At 43.9% G+C, this 17942-nt stretch overlaps 1 protein-coding gene across 5 annotated transcripts in view; it reads left to right on the top strand.

The window, feature by feature from the left end:
* KCTD6 (potassium channel tetramerization domain containing 6) overlaps nt 1-17942 on the top strand; it is a 54645-nt gene that overhangs the window by 21453 nt on the left and 15250 nt on the right. For 2 of the 5 annotated variants that reach the window (XR_014788581.1, XM_084840527.1), the window contains exons 2-3: nt 8334-8398; nt 15219-15326. Coding sequence is in view for 4 of the 5 variants with exons in the window: in XM_084840527.1 (XP_084696653.1) it covers nt 15300-15326 (27 nt within the window). In the remaining variant the exon portion in view is untranslated. Of the gene's footprint in view, nt 1-5097; nt 5685-8333; nt 8399-15218; nt 17923-17942 lie in introns of those variants that run through there. The other 3 variants (XM_084840528.1, XM_084840530.1, XM_084840529.1) reach the window with 3 other exon arrangements.

The raw sequence follows: 17942 nt of genomic DNA, 5'->3' as shown, positions 1-17942 counted from the left end.
AAAATTCTATCAGCCTATGTCCTGCTTCATTTTGTTCTCCCAGACCATGCTTGCCTGTAATTCCAGGTGTCGTTTGACTACCCACCTTAGCATTCCAGTCTCCTGTAATGAAAATAACATCTTTTTTGGCGTACTATCCAGTAGGTGCTGCAGATCCTCATAGAACTGATCTACTTCTGCTTCTTCAGCATCTGTGGTTGGGGCATATATAGGGACAACATTAGCCCTCCTCCAATCATCTGGCACTTCACCTATCCTCCATGGTTTCTCAAAGATAATAGACAGTGGTTCTAAGAGCTCTTCTGCCAGTTCCTTTATTACTCTAGGATGCAGTTCATCTGGCCCTGGAGATTTGAACTCATTTGAAGTAATTAGGTTTTCCCTGACCATATGCCTATCTATCTCAAGCTGCAATCCTGTCCCTTCAGCCTGTACTTCGCCTTTGCTGGGGGAGTCATAGACCCTCTTTTGGGAGAAGACTGAGCCCAAGTAGGAATTGAGCACTTCTGCCTTTTCCTTGTCATCTGTTATCGTTTTGCCATCCTTATTTAATAGTTGAACCACCATTTCTTTCCTCTGTCTTGTACTATGCACATATCCGAAGAAAGCCATTTTGTTGCTTTTAGCATCCCTCACTAACCTCAGCTCATTCTCAGCTTTAGCCTTCCTGTCGCCATCCCTGCAATTCTGTGCTACCTGCCTGTACTCTTCCTTTGTAGCTTCTCCTTTCTTCCACTTCCTATATGTGTCCTTTTTAGTTTTCAGGTCATCCCTAAGCTTTTTGTGAAGCCACATTGGCTTCTTCCGTTGTCTTCCGCCTTTTTTCTTGTTGGAATTGTTTGTAATTGTGCCTTTAGAATTTCCTTTTTTAAAAGCTCCCACCCATCTTGGACTCCTTTTTTCATTAGAGTCACTTGCCATGGGACCTTACTTATCATTGTTCTAAGTTTATTAAAATTGGCTTTCCTAAAATCCAGAGTACACGTTTGGCTACACTAAGCTTTTGCTTCCCTTAGAACCAAGAACTCAAGTACAACATGGTCACTTTCCCCCAGAGTTCCTGTAACTGCTACTTTATCCACTAAGTCATCTCTCTTGGTTAGGATCAAGTCAAGGATAGCCGATCCTCTAGTTCCTTCCTCTACTTTCTATAGGAGGAAATTATCAGCAACACAAGTCAGGAATCTCTTGGAGGGGCCATGTTTTGCAGAATTTGTCTCCCAACAAATATTGGGGAAATTGAAGTCCCCCATTACTACAACATCATGCTTCCTTGAAACCTTGGGAATTTGCTTTTCAAAAGTGTCATTCTCGTCTTCTCCTTGATTGGGTGGCCGGTAGTAGACTCCGACCACCAGGTTCCTTTTATTCTTTGCTCCATTTATTTTATCCCAGATGCTCTCGATGGGGCTACCAAGCTCATCCTCCTGTATTTCTGTGCAGAGATACGTATTTTTAACATATAGTGCACCTCCACCTCCCTTTCTGTTCCTTCTGTTCTTTTTGAACAAGTTATATCCTTCAATTGCTGTATTCCAGTCATGGGAGTCATCCCACCAAGTTTCAGTTACACCTGTCAAGTCATAATTTCCCTCCTGTATTAAGAGTTCAAGTTCGTTCTGTTTGTTTCCCATACTCTGGGCATTAGTGTATAGACATTGAAGACCATGTGCTTTATAGTCTGGCTTTCTTCCTACGTGTTTTTGAAGACTATCATTGGGCGCTATTAGAGCTGTTCTCTCTGTTGTGGTGCATGAGCCTTCCTCCATTGTTACCCCCAACTTTACGTCTCCCTCCCCTGTAGGATTCAGTTTAAAGCCCTGCTGATGAAGTTCTTCATGCTGTGGCCAAACACATTCTCCCAGCCCTTGTGAGGTGCAACCCATCCCTTGCCCAACAGTCCATCTTCCAGGAAGTATAGCCCGTGGTCCCAGAATCCAAATCTTTCATGCCGGCACCACCTTTGCAGCCAGTCAAAACTATCTGGGCCCCAAAGTTCTTGAGTTTCCTTCCCAAAGCTTCAAAGTCTGACGTGATTTCTTCGTAGCTCTGCTTGGCGGTATCATTTGTTCCCACATGGATGAGAAGAAAGGGATAGCTGTCAGTGGGCTTTATGAGTGCAGGCAGCCCTTCAGTCACGTCTCTAATCCATCCTCCTGGGAGACAGCATACCTGGCAAGTCCACGGGTCTTCACAACATACTTGGGTTTCGGTCCCGCGCAGCAGGGAGTCTCCCATTGTGACTACTCTTCTCTTCCTGTTGTTGTAGGCCTTGATTTCATCGCCTCTGCTTGACTGACCTTCAGCCTCTTGCTTGCTGTGATGCAGGTTCCCCTGTAATTCTTCCTCTGCAGGCTGTCCTCCAGTCTCATCCTCAAGTACCTGGAAATGGTTCCATAACTCCACTGCCTCCACTGATGCAGAGTGGCGTCTAGTTCTTCTGCTCCTGTCACCGTTTTCTATGGAGTATCCTCTACTTTATCCTCACCTCAGCATTTTCCTCTTGTGCCTCAGCTTGCTATTGCTCTTCTAGCTTCCTTCACTTTGCTGCTGTAGTTCCACTGTTCTGTCCAAGAACTCTTCATGTTCTCTTATCCCCTGGAGGGTTGACACTCGCCGCTCCAGTCCTTTTACTTTTTCTTCCAACAGCGTGATCAACTTGCACTTGTTGCACATGTAGGCCATGTTGATCTCAGGCAAGAAAACAAACATGGCACAAACGTTGCAGTTCACCACCACTGGAGAGTCTTTTCCTTCCATAGCCTCTATTCCCTTTTTGTGTCTAGCTTTCTGATTGTTCTAGAGTGGCCTGTGCCTGGTCCTCTATTCACTGGAGGTTAAAAACACTGGCCCACTGGTATGGAAATGTGTGTTACAAGAAAAAGGAATTTTAAAAAATGAAAAGAAGTGGAAAAAAAAAAAAACACACCCATTAGGGGCCTCCCCCTTGACCTCCCCTGCCGAGCTCCCCTGGCCAACTCCTGTTTGCTCTCCCTGTTTGCTTGCTCGCTCTCTGGGAGCTTGCTTACTTCTATAGTCCCTAGACCAGCTGGAGCAGCTTCCTCTGCACTGCTGGGAGGCGGGAAACAGACTGAAACTTCCAACCCACACAGCTGCTGGGAGTACTTAGGCCACCCCCCTCAATTCAGTTCGAGCCCTCAGGAGCACCTGGTAAGCTCACAGCCATGCAGAAGGAAAAGGACAGCCTTCTGGGCTTCCTGCAGTCCACTTACCTCTTTGCCCTTGTCTCTTTTGTCTCCTCTTCCACTGCACTTCTCCTGGCCAACTCCTATTTGCTCTCCCTGTTCGCTTGCTCTGATTGCTCGCTCTCTGGGAGCTTGCTTACTTCTATAGTCTCTAGACCAGCTGGAGCAGCTTCCTCTGCTCTGCTCAGCTGGGAGGTGGGAAACAGACTGAAACTGGGCCAGTGGTCTGCCTCAGTGACCTGGTTTGCATGACACAACAGACCACCATGGCTTAATTTACCCACAGGGGCTATCGCATGGTGCCGGGTGGGTGGCTTGCTGTTGCTTGTCATGTCGTGTGAACCCAGGTGGCAGGGTCAGACAATCCTCAAATAATCAGTGGCTTATTTTTAGGGTTATTGGAGGGTTGTGTAATCCTCAAACAATTCCTGCCACTTGGGTTCACATGACATGGCAAGCCTGCCGATGCCCAGTGTAACAGCCCCCATGGCTAAATTCAGCCATAGTGGGCTGTCGTGTCATGCAAACCAGGTCAGTCTAAGGCAATTCACTATTTCCTTCATAGCTCTGATTGCTAGTAGACCAGCTTTCCCTAACGTAGTGCCCTCCAGATGTTTTAGATTTTAACTCCCAGAAGCCCCTGCCAGCATGGCCAATGGTCAGAGAATGCTGGGAGTTGAAGTCTAAAACAGCTGAAGATCTACTTTCTGCCCACCCCTGTAGTAGAACATCTGCCCAGTAGTGTTTTTCCAGGCTTGGATCCATTATTCTCTTGAAAGATTACACAGTGGTGTATGAATCATTAACTGATATTTACACAAGCTGGGCCTTCTGTAATGAAACCACATGGATATTACTTTGTAGGATCACTTCAGAGGTATAAACTCATTTATAAGCTTAACTGTGTTTCCTCCACCTTGTTCATTTGAACACCAGGCAACACACCCTTTTAGATTCCTAGAAACCAGCATACAAACATGACAGCTTGCGAGGCTGGACAGCCATTTGTCAGGGATGCTCTGACTTGGATTCCTGCATTGACCAGGGGGTTGGACTCAGTGGCCTTGTAAGCCCCTTCCAACCCTACTATTCTATGATTCTATGAAGTCCTGAGAATGTATTTAAATTCTTAGATAAAAGAATCCCATTTTAGAAGCCCAGATGCCTCAGGGATTTTTTTTTTCACCCCTCATATATTAGATTCCTAATATTATTCTGTTAATATTATTATCAATACTAGACAATTATTTCAAATTCCTAAGCAACAGAATTGCATTTTTAGGAACTTTCTTCAAATAATTTTTGAAGTCTGATATATAGATGGAACAAATGTTGTTGGCCCTGATCCAACTAAAGTTAGTTGTGACTATGTCTTATTAGAAATAATGAAACAAGGTAGTTGAGGTTAATGGGACTTAACAGTGCAGTCCTATAGTTAGAAGTACATCCCCACTGAGTACAGTGGAGTTTACTCCCAGGTAAGTTGGAATAGGATTGTAGCCTTAGTCATATTGAACTGTAGCTAGAGATGTAAAATTTCTGGAAATTGAAACCATGGGGGAAAAAAGTTTTTTTCAAGTGGGAGTGGGGCAGTTTAAAAGAAACAGACATTTTTGGGAAGAATTGAAAAATAAGCAATACTTATTTTTAGCCCTTTTTACAGATCTAAAATCACTTTGTTGTCTTAGGACACCCTTCCCCAACCTGGTCCCCTCCAGATATTTTGGACTCCAGCTCCCATCAGCCTCAGGCAGTATGGCTAATTGTCAGGAATGCTGGTCTTTGTAGTCCAAAATATCTGGAGGGCACCAGGTCAAGGAAGGCTGCTTTAGGAACATAAAATAATTAAAGCAGCCTTTATGTTCCTAAGGTTTTATTATGTAGAACTTGGTTTGCTCATTAAATTATCATTATACCAGTTGGTTACTCACAAACACAGGTTGTGGAGAAAAAGCAAATCTAATGAATACTTTAACTTAACTAACTGCATTTATTGAAACATTCAAAGTGTTACATCTTTTATCTTTACAAAACTTCCTTAAATACAGTGTTCCTGGTGTAAACTCTAGGGCGGCCACTGTAACGTCCTTGCTCTGGTCCATCGACAACTTGACTCTGGAGTTTTGCCTATGAACGCACATGACTCATGGCAACATAGGGTTGGCCATAGCAGAAGACAGGTGTAGGCAGATAAATGCCAGCTTGGTCCACAGTCCATCCCTGGCTCTTGTTGATGCTCATGGCAAAGGCCAGATGATTGGGGAACTGGCTTGAAAAGCAAGGCGTTACATTGTTCGCAAACCTTGACAAAATTGCTGACATCAGATTTGTCAATATTGGTTGTAGGACACATGCCGATAGGCACAGTCTGTATCCTATGCCTGGGCTGGTTTGAGATAACTGACTAGTGCAAGGCCAGCCAGAGCTTTGCTGTCGTCAAAAGGCCAATGGATCACCTGCATATGCAGGCTTCCTGAGGTGAGTGTGGCAGCATCTAGGCAGGGTTGTAAAGCTTCTTTTTTAGGGGCTGGAGGGGTAGAATTAGCGTGGTGATGTTAGGTGCACTTAGCCTTGCAGTTCGCCTACCAGTTACTGTTACTGGTAAGCATTTGATGTCTAAGCATGTTAGTAATGCATGGAATATATGAATTTTTTTTGTTAAATTTAACAACTGGAGACTTCCTTTCTGATCAATAACTAAACTTTGACTGGATTACTTTTAACTGTAGGTGTCTCTTAATCCCTTCATGATATGTTTATAGGCCATATGTTACTGGCATATCATTGTATTTTGTCTTGAACTTGTGTTTATAATGGTATACAGAGACTTTTTTTGTGTTCATATTCCATTTTCCTCCAATTTGCAATTGTTTAATTATACTTGACATTTTTTGATATTAAAAATAAAACTTTATAGTACATTGTTATAGAAGATAGCCTAATTCTTCTTTTTTTTCAGCTTTATGTATTTTATTGCTGTAAGCTGCCTTGGGAGGGCTTCTGTCCTGAAAGGTGGCCAAGAAATGTTTTAAATAAAGAAATATAAATAAAGAAATTGATGTTCCTAAAGAAACTCCCGACTTTGAATTATAGTGAAAACCGTTGTTGCTCATGGAATCTATATGTCAAGAACTTTCCAATGAAGTGTGTTTCATGAGTGCAATCCTATGGGCGCAATCCTACGTCCCCTAGACAGCGTCTGGAGGACATAGGATATTTCGGTTTCTGAGATTCAAGATCAGAACCAGGGCTTTGACCTCGGAGCTCAGAAGCTGTGTTCCCCCATCCCTCCTTAGCCAGCACGATTCTCTCCACATTGGCTATGTCTTTGCACTTGGAAACAGAGTGTGGAGATGGCGAAAAGGGGATGGTCCCAGGGAAGGGGAGGAGACCACAGAAGCTGCTTTATGCAGCTTCCTATGCGCATCTTGGCCTCCTCCCCTCCCCCTCCCTGAAGCAATGCCTAGACTGGCAAAATTGCCTATCTAGGGAAAATGCAGGGTGGCCGGAGCACGGAGGCAAGGATCGCCTCCATGCTCTGGCTGCCCTGCATTGGATATTTATTTTATTTATTTCATTTCTATACCGCCCAATAGCCGAAGCTCTCTGGGCGGTTCAATACTTGGCAGCCTCCAAAGACTATCAAGATAGGACTGCGCCCTTAGTTAGTAGATTTGTAATTATTGTCTGAATAAACAGTACTTCTAAATTTAAGATACCAAAACATGATAATTTTATGAGCAATCCAAGTTTTACATAACGTATTTTAGGTTCCTATTTAATGTCTGATAAGAGGGAACTTCAGCAGGTTGTCCCTGAAACATCTGAATCATCAAAGAAACAGATAGAACTGGACACAGAGGAAGACTGGTATATAACATCTGTTCCTGTATGTAAGGTAGTTTAGGGAAATTCCTAAAACTGTTCCTGTTTGTGGGGTGGAGCTTAGGGAAATCTGATCTGAAGGAAAAGCTACTGAGATTTTATTTAGCTGGGAAAGACTCCACTTAGGAATGGTAAACAACCATATTTAAGAACATTTAAGCAATGTCAATGTATTATTTGAAGAGAGACATCTTATTCGCTTTTGTAAAATAATTTCTGTTAATGAACATCTTATTTTTTGTTCATTTTGAAAGGTTGTCTCTAGTGGTAGTGTCAATCCTGTGCCTATGCCAGAGGAACGAGGCTACTGAGTTTCTTTTAGGTAGAGAGGATTTATTCAACTGGTAGCAGTTAAAAGGTTTTATATCTGAGACAGTATTCCCTAGTTGTGAGGTATAAGTGAGAACTTTATTTAAAACTGTGGCTGTGAATTCTATAGACCCAAGTGTCAAAGGTGATTAAAAAATAAAAAAGAAACATAGGTGGGATAATCCACATGGTATTCCATAGCAACTGGTGACCATGGCAGGATAATTTACAGTGGATTTTTTTTCATGTGTGGGTTTTAGATTACAACTACATTAATTGACTGCTACAGCATCTAACCAGAACAAGCCCCAAAACACAGGACTCTGTAGAACAAAACCCAAACTGTCAAGAATTGCACATTTTCTTCCATATTATGATATGGCAATTCCATTCACATGCTGAGAAACTGAGCATGACTTGGAGCATCCCTAAATGTCTACATTAGATCAATAATTGTAACAAGGAATGGAAGAAATAACTATGCTGAGAATCTTACAGAGAAGATTAAAAAACATTTTTCCCCATGGCTTCATTATTTCCAGACATTTTACATCTCTAGTCTTCTAAATGTCTTATTACATAGTTTTTAGAAATAATTTGCTGGGAATAAAGGCTGGGTAACAGTATATAAACACATTAATTCTAAAAGAAAATATTTAATAATCCCAAACTTCAATTTTTTCAGTTTTTCAAATTTTTCAGGGGGGGGCAGGGGGAATAGTTCTTGGAGAAAATAGGGGGAAAACAGGAGGGTTTTTTGTTCAAATTTTCCAGTTTTTTTCCCGCCTTCGCCTCTCTGACTGTACCTGGAGTGGTACCAGCACCAGCATCAGTGTGGGTAGGCATGCTATTAGGACTAGGAACTCGTATGGCTTTGTTTACAAGTTTGCTATTATGGGTAGTAAAATAGTAGATGTTCTTCCCATTCCACAGGACGGTCTGTTTTTGCTTGCCAAGCGAGGTGAAGGTGATTTAGTAAGAGGTCCTTCATATCCAAGGTAAGTTTCAATCAACAGTGTAACATTTGTAGGTAAAATCTATGGAGAGGAGGACAGGGATAAGTGGGTAGGCAGGCAGGTAGACAGCACTGTCAAGTTCAGGGCTGGGGAAAAAACATTTCACAGTTCTAGGTGCCAGAATGAAAACACATACCAGAGCCAGCACCAGCTTCAATGGCAGCAGACCTGGAAGGGATGGGGAAGATGTCAAATGTTTTGGGTGCCAGTACTGCATCTTGGGGCACATGGGATCTTTCCAGCTATGCCTGTGGTACATGTTTTACTTCGGTATGTGCGCCTGTTTTAGCCCCAGTCTGTTCTTTCTCTGTTCCTGCACATCTGCTCTGGGAAGTGACATGCCACATTTCTTGCAAGTTTTTGTTCAAGATGGTTGCATCCTGTCTGGAACTACACGCCCTACAGTAGAGCAGGGTGGGGGAGCTCTGTTCAGTGGAAATTCTAGAAAAATCAGTGTGTGTGCCCTCTTGGAAAGCAGCCTTAGAATTTGCAGGCTAAAGTCGTTGAGCAGAGTTGGCTGCTTGTTAAAACCTGGGTGGTGTTCTATTGTATGAGATGCAATAGTCTGTCACTACACATTACTGTGTGTCTTGCTTTCAGCATTAGCATTTGAAATCTAGGTTTCTGCATTGCTAGCAGTTCTGGAAACCTACGCTAAATCAGTGAGGCATCTATTGTACATATCTCTTTTTCATGCTGTGTGTGAGCAAGCATGTGCGAGTGTAAAGGGAGTATGAAGAGGCTTGCCTGAACTAATTGCTTCAATAAATTATTCATTCTGGTGCTACACAGCAACCTTGTGATCAAATGCTGTCTCTTATGCCATGGAGGAGACTGGAAGATGTAAATATTTTTTTTCCCCAAGGAGTAATGATTTATCCATCTTTTAAGGACTTTGGTGATATTAAAGGTAATGGAAATTGGTCAGCGAAACCAAGCTGATTGGTGCGTACTGCCTTATTTCTCTTCCTTTCAAGCAAGAAATGTTGCTGGACATCCAAGACTGGAAGGGGGTGGAATGCCTGAAACATTTATTTCTATGAAATCCTGTGATCATCTCCAGTGGGAACCCTTTTTATCTTGTACTGTTGCGCACAGTAAACCTTTGTCTGTAGTGAATTTATTTAAAAGTTGGATTTCGCATTCCAGGGTTGGTTGTTTTGACATAAGTCATGTTCTCAAAAGCTGTTGTTTTGGATAAAGCTTAAACATTTAAGTTGCTTTTTCTGTTCTCAAAGAGGGGACCTAATGAGGAAAGAATTGGAACACATACTTAAAGGTATTTTAAATTTTAAAGACAAGGGTGTATTAGTGGTTGAATTCAATCAGTGGTTGAATTAGGGGGAGGGGGAGAGATAGGGGCTTCTTAATTAAATTCATTAATCCCATCCACTGGCTCTCCCAATTTTAAGAACATAAGAAAAGCCATGCTGGATCAGACCACGGTCCATCTCGTCCAGTGTTCTGTTTGCACAGTGGCCAGCCAGCTACCCATGGGAAACCCACAAGCAGAACATGGGTGCAATAGCACCCTTCTGCCCATGTTCCCCAGTAACTGGTGCACATAGGCGTACTGCCTTTGATATTGGAGGTAGCATATAGCCATCAGAACTGGTAGACTTCGATATCCTTCTCCTCCAGGAATTTGTCCAATTCTTTTAAAGCCATCCAAGTTGGTGACCGTCACTACGTCTTGTCGTAGTGAATTCCATAGTTTGACTATGCGCTATGTGAAGAAGTCCTTCCTTTTACCTGTCCTGAATCTCCCACCAATTAGCTTCATGGGATGACCATGGGAAAGAGGGAGAAAAATGTCTCCCTATCTACTTTCTCCACACCATGCATAATTTTGTACACCTCTATCATGTCTCCCCTTAGTTGCCTCTTTTCTAAGCTAGACAGTCACAGGTATAACCTTTCCTCATAAGGGAGTTGTTCCAGCCCATCATTTTCTGCACTTTTTCTACCTCTACAATGCCCCTTTTTAGGTGGGTTTTTAACAATTTAAACTAATTTTTAACCCACCCCAGTTGCTTTCTAAAAACAGTACCTCAGTGGGCTGTCGCAAAAAGTAGGAGGCTCTGTGATTTGAGCACTATGTATAAATTAAAAGTGCCTCTGTCCTCCAGAAGATGACTATTTCTATATTGAGAAGTGTATTTCAGTGAATGGAGGCACTTGTAGTCTACAAAACACTGAGGAGAAATAATGAGAGAATGGTATTGCACAGGGAAGAACTGAGGCTCCTCCTGAGAACTTCATTTTGGTGGGTGGGGAGGATTGTATACTGTTGTATGTATGAACAGTGACCAGGTTCGCATGATCGCACAGGAGGAAGAAGCCATGGGGGGATTAGCATAATTACCCTCAGCAGCACAGCTTGTATCATGTGAATCCGGAGCCTATGGGCTGTTGTAGGGTTCTGGCCAGGTTTGCACGAAACAACAAACTGTGCTGCTGAGGGTAATTATGCTAATCCCCCCCCCCCCCGCACACACGACCAGCACATGCTTGGGGTGGGAATAAGCCACCGTAGTTTATTTCCCCTGTGTGAGCGCACCACTGCATTTATGGTACAGGCGTAAAGGGCCTGCTCCTGAAAAACCTGTCTAGAGGAAGTACCCAATGCTGTTCTTTTTTGTTGACATAAATGCATTCATTTGGCTATCTTTTGTGTTCAGGGCCATTGTACGTCTATTGTTTTGTGGTTACAAATAGCTGAAAACACATCTCATTATTTGCCAATGGGGAGGTAGCTGTTCGTTTTTAAAAGAAGCTTCAGCCAAGACTGCACCATGGAGGCCGGTCCGTAGCTCCACCTGTGTTGCCTGACGCATGCTCACCATTGGGTGGGGCATAGTGTGATCGAAAGCTCTGTCTTCCACTCAGAAAACTGTATGTCAGAGTAAAGACTCCTACCTTAGCCTTTTCCTTGATGAGCTAATTGTCTGTGTGGAGGAACTTTTTAATTAAAAAAAATCAATTATGTCAGCCCCCACCTGAAGTGGTGCAGCCCTAACTCTGCTTTACCAGCTTGATGAGAATTAGGCCTGTGTGTGCTCAGGCCTCCGAGCCCTCTTAAGGCACCAAAGGGAATTAGGGGTTGTGCCATTAACCCAGCCGTTCCCCAACTTGGTTCCCTCCAGATGTGTGGTACTCCAACTCCCATTGGGTATGCTAGCTGGGGGTGATGGGAGCTGTAAAACACATCTGGAGGCCACCAGGTTAGGGAATGCTGCATTAACGTCTGCATTTGGCAGCATTATAACACTTCCAGATATTCCGGCTGGCCTGCTCTAAACACAAGGAACATAGTGTTTGGCCTTTGCTGGTCAGCTGATTCATTCCATCTGCCTACTGCACTTCAACCCAAGTTCTTGCTTTGGTTCAACCCCTCCAGCTCAAGCAACAGATCTTTGGGTCTCTGGGTTGGAGAACTCACACCAAATGTGAGTTGGCAGGGGCCTTGGGCAGTGGTAGAGCACATGCCTTGCATGCAGGAGGTCCCAGGTTCAGTCTTTGGTAAATCCAGGTAGGGCTGGGGGAGAAGCCTGCCGGAAACTCTGGAGAGGCATTGCTGCCAGTTAGTGTCAACAATACTGGGTTAGGTGGGCCAATGTTCTGACTCAGTGTCCGGATTCGGATGATTGCGGGTGTGAAAGAAACCATTGTGGTTTCTTCCTCCGCTCCTGCACATGTTGTGCATGCAACTGCAATTTGCATAATTACCCACAATGCAGTGTGGGTTGCCATGTTGTCCAAACTTGGTGTGGTGCGTGGCAGCAGTGGCTTCTTACCCATGCTACAAGCCTTGGCTTGTAGTAGGGGTTGCAGTAGGGGTTGTGGCGTTAGTAAGAAGCCACCCCCACTGCACCAGGTTCAAATGTCATGGGAACCCGCACTGCATCATGGGTAGTTACACAAACCACAGTTGTGGAGGAGGAAGCCACGATGGCTTCTTTCACCCCCATGATCGTCCGAACGCAGCCACTATAAGGCAGCTTCCTATGAAACTCTGTGCAACTCTAGATTGGAGCCTGGCCTTGACATGACATTGCAAGCAGCAGGGCTGACATATATAGAAATGTAGAAATACAAATGTAGAAATTTCTACAAATGTTTTCTACAAATTTCTACATTTTCTACAAATGTAGAAAATACCAGTAGAAAATATTTATTTTAAATTATATTCTTATTAAAAAAAGATTCTACTGGTGACACTGCTTTGAGTGTTTTAAATAGTAGGTAGGTAGAATCAACGATTATTGTATGATGTGAATGCATCACACTGTGTGGGCAAAGCCTGGCTGCCATTTTGTGGTTTTAGCTGCTCCCATTTTCTGTCTCCCTCTGCTAATGATTTCTCTAGAAGGGATATTGAGCAAGATTTTTCAAGTCTGGAAAGTAATATTTTTGCAACTAAATAGAGGAATTTTCTAGAGAAGATGGCAGCAGGAGTGCTGTTTCTAATTAAGTATTCAGTTTGCATTGATCTGATCCTTTGTATTGTGGAGGATTCATGCTTTGCTGTGGAAATGTGGGTCGCCATTTGGACTGGTTTATAGTTAGTTCTATCATTGTGAGAGACATAGCGTGCTGTGGATGAGCTGCTGTTTTTTTCCTAGTGCCTTGCTGACAAGAGAAAGCCCTATTATATTGTACGATTATACTGGAAGCCGCATTCTTCCTCAGTAGTGACAGAGATCCCAGTTTGCTGTCTACTCAAACTAAAGAGCAAATTCTTTTTCGGTTTTGAATCACCCATAGTTACTGAAGTTACTAAATTGCTAGGAAAAACCTTTGTGATTTTTTCTTTCTTTGCTGGATGAATAGAGAACAGGAATACTGCAGGAAGAGAGCTTGTTTAGCAGTGGTCTATATCTGATTAGACCTGACTCAAAAATGTTGATCCTTTTTAATATCAAATTCTTGTGGGACTCATAATTTGATGTTCCTGTTGTTCATCAGTCAGAGGAAAATACTTGCCTCTAATTTGGGGGAGGGGAGATAGAAGGTAATCTCTTCTACATGAGCAAACACCATCTAGTTTAGTGACATGTGCAGTACATCTACAGTGCAAACTTTAAAAAGTTTTATACCAGTTTAACTGTCATGATGCCATTCCACCTACCCAAATAGTTCTGGGGGTTGTAGTCTGCTGAGGGTTCTGGGAATCCTCTGTTGGAGATCTTTAGTCCTCTTCAGAGATCTACAGCTGCCAGAGTTGCATACAATGTGGTGCAATGGCTGGGTTCGCATGATCAGTGCAGTATGGGTTGTTTCCCCTGTCCCCATGCATGCCCAGCATTCCCTTAATTACCTGCGCCGTGTTGCAGGTTGTTCTGTCGTCCAAACCCATGCATGTGGCGTGGCGGGGATGGCTCCTACCCCACCCCACAACTCATGGCTTGCATTAGGGGTTGTGGGGTGGGGTAGGAGCCACTCCCACTGTGACACACGCCACGTTTGGACAGCACAACAACCCGTAACGAGGCATGGGTAATTAAAGAAATTCCGGGTACACAAGTGGTATGCGCGGGGGTGGGGGAAACTACTCAGTATGGGTTGTTTCCCCCTCTGATCCTGCGCACCCAACCAATACGTATTTGCTATTGCTATGCCATAAACTTCAGTATACCTACCTACCCAGAATTCTGTTGGATGAGGGAACAATGGAGTCACTAATTGTTTGTGGTGTAGATATGCCTGCAGTTGAGATGGAGCATTGGGGCGGGGTGGGGGGAGAAGTTTGAAACAGTTGAATAGGTTTTAAATCACTCTCTGGGTAAGAATACTGTTAAAAGTAGATGTCAATATATTTTTTTTAATGGCTAGAAATCAATTTAAAAGCATATGCATGGCCAGCACTCAGGTGGTTTCTGTCTTTTCTTTCTTTTTTCATTTCTGTTCCCCCCGTTTCATTTGGGTCTTAAGAAGTATAGACAAGCAAGAGGGTCATTTCCAGTCAATATGAAGCAAAACGTAGGGTGACTTACTGAGGGAGAACCTGGAGCAATGATGTGCCCATGGCTATCCAGTGAGTAGCATGAAGTGGTGGTTTAACACACCATCCTGGTTTAAGTCGGTACTCACTGCTGGACCTTGCTGCTTCCCACGAAGCATTCGAAGATTTCTGGATAGTTTTGCATTCTGTTATCTCTCCAGCCAATTGCATGGTGTATTTATTGCCATGACAGCTAGTGCATCTTGATTCTCGCACAAATTGTAAAACTATTGGCTTATTTTCCATTTCCTTGCTTAGGTGAACTTGAGTTTTACAAATTTCCACCTGTACAGGAAGCACAAGCATCAATTAAATGGAATAGGTTTTGTCTCATCAATACGGATGTATATCCAGGTCATATACATACACACACAACCCCCCCCCGGGGGGGGGGGAGATCCTTCACATGTGTCTGGCAGTACTGGGCAGCATTTCAAAACTGGCTTCTTTTGCCCAAATAAATGTATGTGACATCTTCAGAGTAAGAGTCATCTTCAGAGACCAGCTGCTCATTATTTAATACACGCAGACAGCGTACAGAACAATTACCATTTTCCCTGTGAGGCACAGCTCCTCTGCGAAGCTGTAAAGGATGCAGGAAGGTCAGTAGAGGGAAGGTATTCTTTTGTAGGCTGTTGTACTTGAATTGCTTTGTAGATGGAATTCAAGACTCAGACTTCTGGCAGAGAGCCTGCCTTTTGATGGGTAGAAACATTGCTTGCTTCTTGTTGTTCTTCTCCTTGTAAGTGCTCATAGTCTGCTATGCCTCTCCCTCCCACCACCCCTTTTTTTTTCCAGGGAGGAATAAGTGGTGAATTGTATAGCCTTTGAAAAGACTTCAAATAAATCCAGACTCGCGTAGATCGCACATTGGAACAGATGGATAATGGAGACTGGGGGTATATAGTAAGTATTCCAGTTGGGCTGTGGGAGCATGGTCAGTTTTCCCAGGGTGTGTGTGTGTATCCACACGTGTGTGTAAATCTGACCTTCTGTGCTCTTTTCCCAGGTACCTGGCCTAATACACATGCTGTATTTAGAAATACTCCGTAGGTACATGCATTAACTGACTAGAGAGCTACAGCCAGACTTGGCCAGTTAATTTCCTTTATCAATTAGGGCAAGGGGAACTGAGGGGGCCTGGTGTTTATGCTGGTTGTGGGGCCCTGGTTCATGCATCTGATGAAGTGGGCTCATAAAAAGAAAACTTGCCCTACAATAGGTTTGTTAGTCTTTAAGGCGCTAAAAGACGTGCTGTGGTTTTTGCATTTATTCCAGTCTCTTTTCGTTAATACCCATATAGCAGGGGCAGGCAAACTTTTGGGGCACATTTGGCCAACTGAGAAACAGTTGTGGGCACCAACACAAAATGTCTGGCGTGAGAGGCATAGCGAGTCACAAAGAACAAGTAATCTGCCCAAATGACTTATACAAGGCAGAGATGCGTCTGAGCATGTGTTGTGAGCAACAACTCACTAAACAAAGCCTTTGAACCCACAGCTTTCAGTGTGAACAGAAACCTATTTCACAGAGGGCAAAATCTTTTCCTCTCTAGTCTTGATGGCTATGTGTTACCTCCAGTACCAGAAGCAGTGAGCGTATGTACACCAGTTGCTGGGGAACATGGGTGGGAGGGCACTGTTGCTCTCATGCCCTGCTTGTGGGTCTGTGGTTGACAGCTGGTTGGCCACTGTGTGAACAGAGTGCTGGACTGGATCAACCCTTGGTCTGATCCAGCATGGCACTTCTTATGTTCTCCCTGCATCCTCTGCCAGCCAACTCATTCCCCCATCACTTTCTGTTTCTGTTTTTCTCTCTCTCTCTCTCTCTCTCGCACACATGCACAGAAACACACCCATCCATCCTCTCTCCCTCTCTCATCTTCATTTCCTAAGAATGTCTCTAAGTTCCATCATGAAGCCCAGAGGCATTCATGGGAAATGAAGGTGGCAGCAATGGGAGGCTCTTTGCTTTTTTGTGGGGGAAAGCAGGGATCCCAAAAAATTGAGCAGAGGGGTTTTCCACAGGCAGAGCTTTTCCTCTCTCAGAAGACATATCCTGGACTCAACCCCATATGTCCTAGATGTCCCCCGACCCCCATTACCACCAAAAAAAGAAAAGGTGTGGAGAAAAACTCACTGTGTGCCTAGTGAGCTAATGCACATAAATGGTCCCTCATTTGGTAAGAAATGCTACCTGGAGCAATTTAAAGCAGTCTCCAGGGGCACCTTAAACTCTTAAGTGGCCAACCTGTAGCATGTGTGCCACAAGTGACACAGGGAGCAGTGGTTTGTGGCAGACCTTGGAGGCCTGGCAAGTCTGTGTTCCTGAGAGCCAGCGTAGTGTAGTGGTGAGAGTGCTGGACTGGGAGCTGGGAGATCCGGGTTCTAGGCCCCACTCGGCCACGGAAGCTCACTGGGTGACTTTGGGCCCGTCACAGACTCTCAGCCCAACCTACCTCACAGGGTTGTTGTTGTGAGGATAAAATGGAGAGGAGGAGGAGGAGGAGGAGAATGTAAGCTGCCTTGGGTTCCTTGAAAGAGGAAAAAAGGCGGGATATAAATGCAATAAATAAATAAATAAATACCTGCTTGCATCCTGTATGGGTCTGCTGCCTGCTCCCAGCTCAATGGGCTTAGAGCACCACAGCACTTGCCTAGATTTTGCAGAGTGCATCAAGTAGCTATCTCTTATACTTTGAATTTGACTCGTGGTACCCTTGCCACAAGAATTGGCCCCTGCTAAAGTAAAATACAGCAAGTGATTTTTGCATTTCTTAACAGAGCGTTGTGAATAAGGACTGAGGCATTCACCCATCACCTTATCTAGGTGCTCACCCCCTCTATATGGACAGGAAGGGGGCACTTGTGTGCAGGTGGGCCTCAGTAAAATGGGAGAAGGCACCCCCACATTTGAAGCACTGCCTCCATCTCACAGCATATTGACCTGTGAGCCAGAATTGTGCATGCACAGTATTGCACTGTGATCTCAAAAGGAAATGCCTGGTCAAGTGTGAACTAGATACAGAGCCTGTGCAGTGAGTTGTAAGTTGCACCTCCAAATACGGGGCTGCATTTGGTCATCTTTAGGTAATTGTTACTTGATCTGTAAGGGAGCTCAAGTTGAGCACGCTCCGGGAGAGAGCGCAGGACAGGAAGGCCTGGCGTGCTATGGTCCATGGGGTCACGAAGAGTCGGACACGACTGAACGACTGAACACAACTGTAAGGGAGCAGCTAATTACAAGGCTATATTGAGGATGGAGAAGTTGTGTTCCAGTCCAAATAAGTAATTTGAAGACAAAATGTAAAGGTAGATTAAGTGTTGTTCTGCTTATTTATTCTATGTGTTCTCGATAATAATGCCATATATTAAGCCACACAGGGGAAATTGCAGTTCCTGTTTCAATTTTTGTACGCGCTGGAGGTTTTCTTATAGTGAGTTATGGAGTTTGAAATATTTATGACATGTTCGTACATTAGTTTGAAAGAGCTCTGAAAACTTTTCTTTTTCCTCCCTCAAG

Source organism: Heloderma suspectum, chromosome 2 (assembly GCF_057233095.1).
Source record: "Heloderma suspectum isolate Gila_16-S chromosome 2, 16-S_ref, whole genome shotgun sequence".
Classification (NCBI taxonomy): Eukaryota; Metazoa; Chordata; class Lepidosauria; order Squamata; family Helodermatidae; genus Heloderma; species Heloderma suspectum.
The sequence above is the reverse complement of the archived record's forward strand: the minus strand, read 5'-3'. Positions and strand labels throughout refer to the sequence as shown.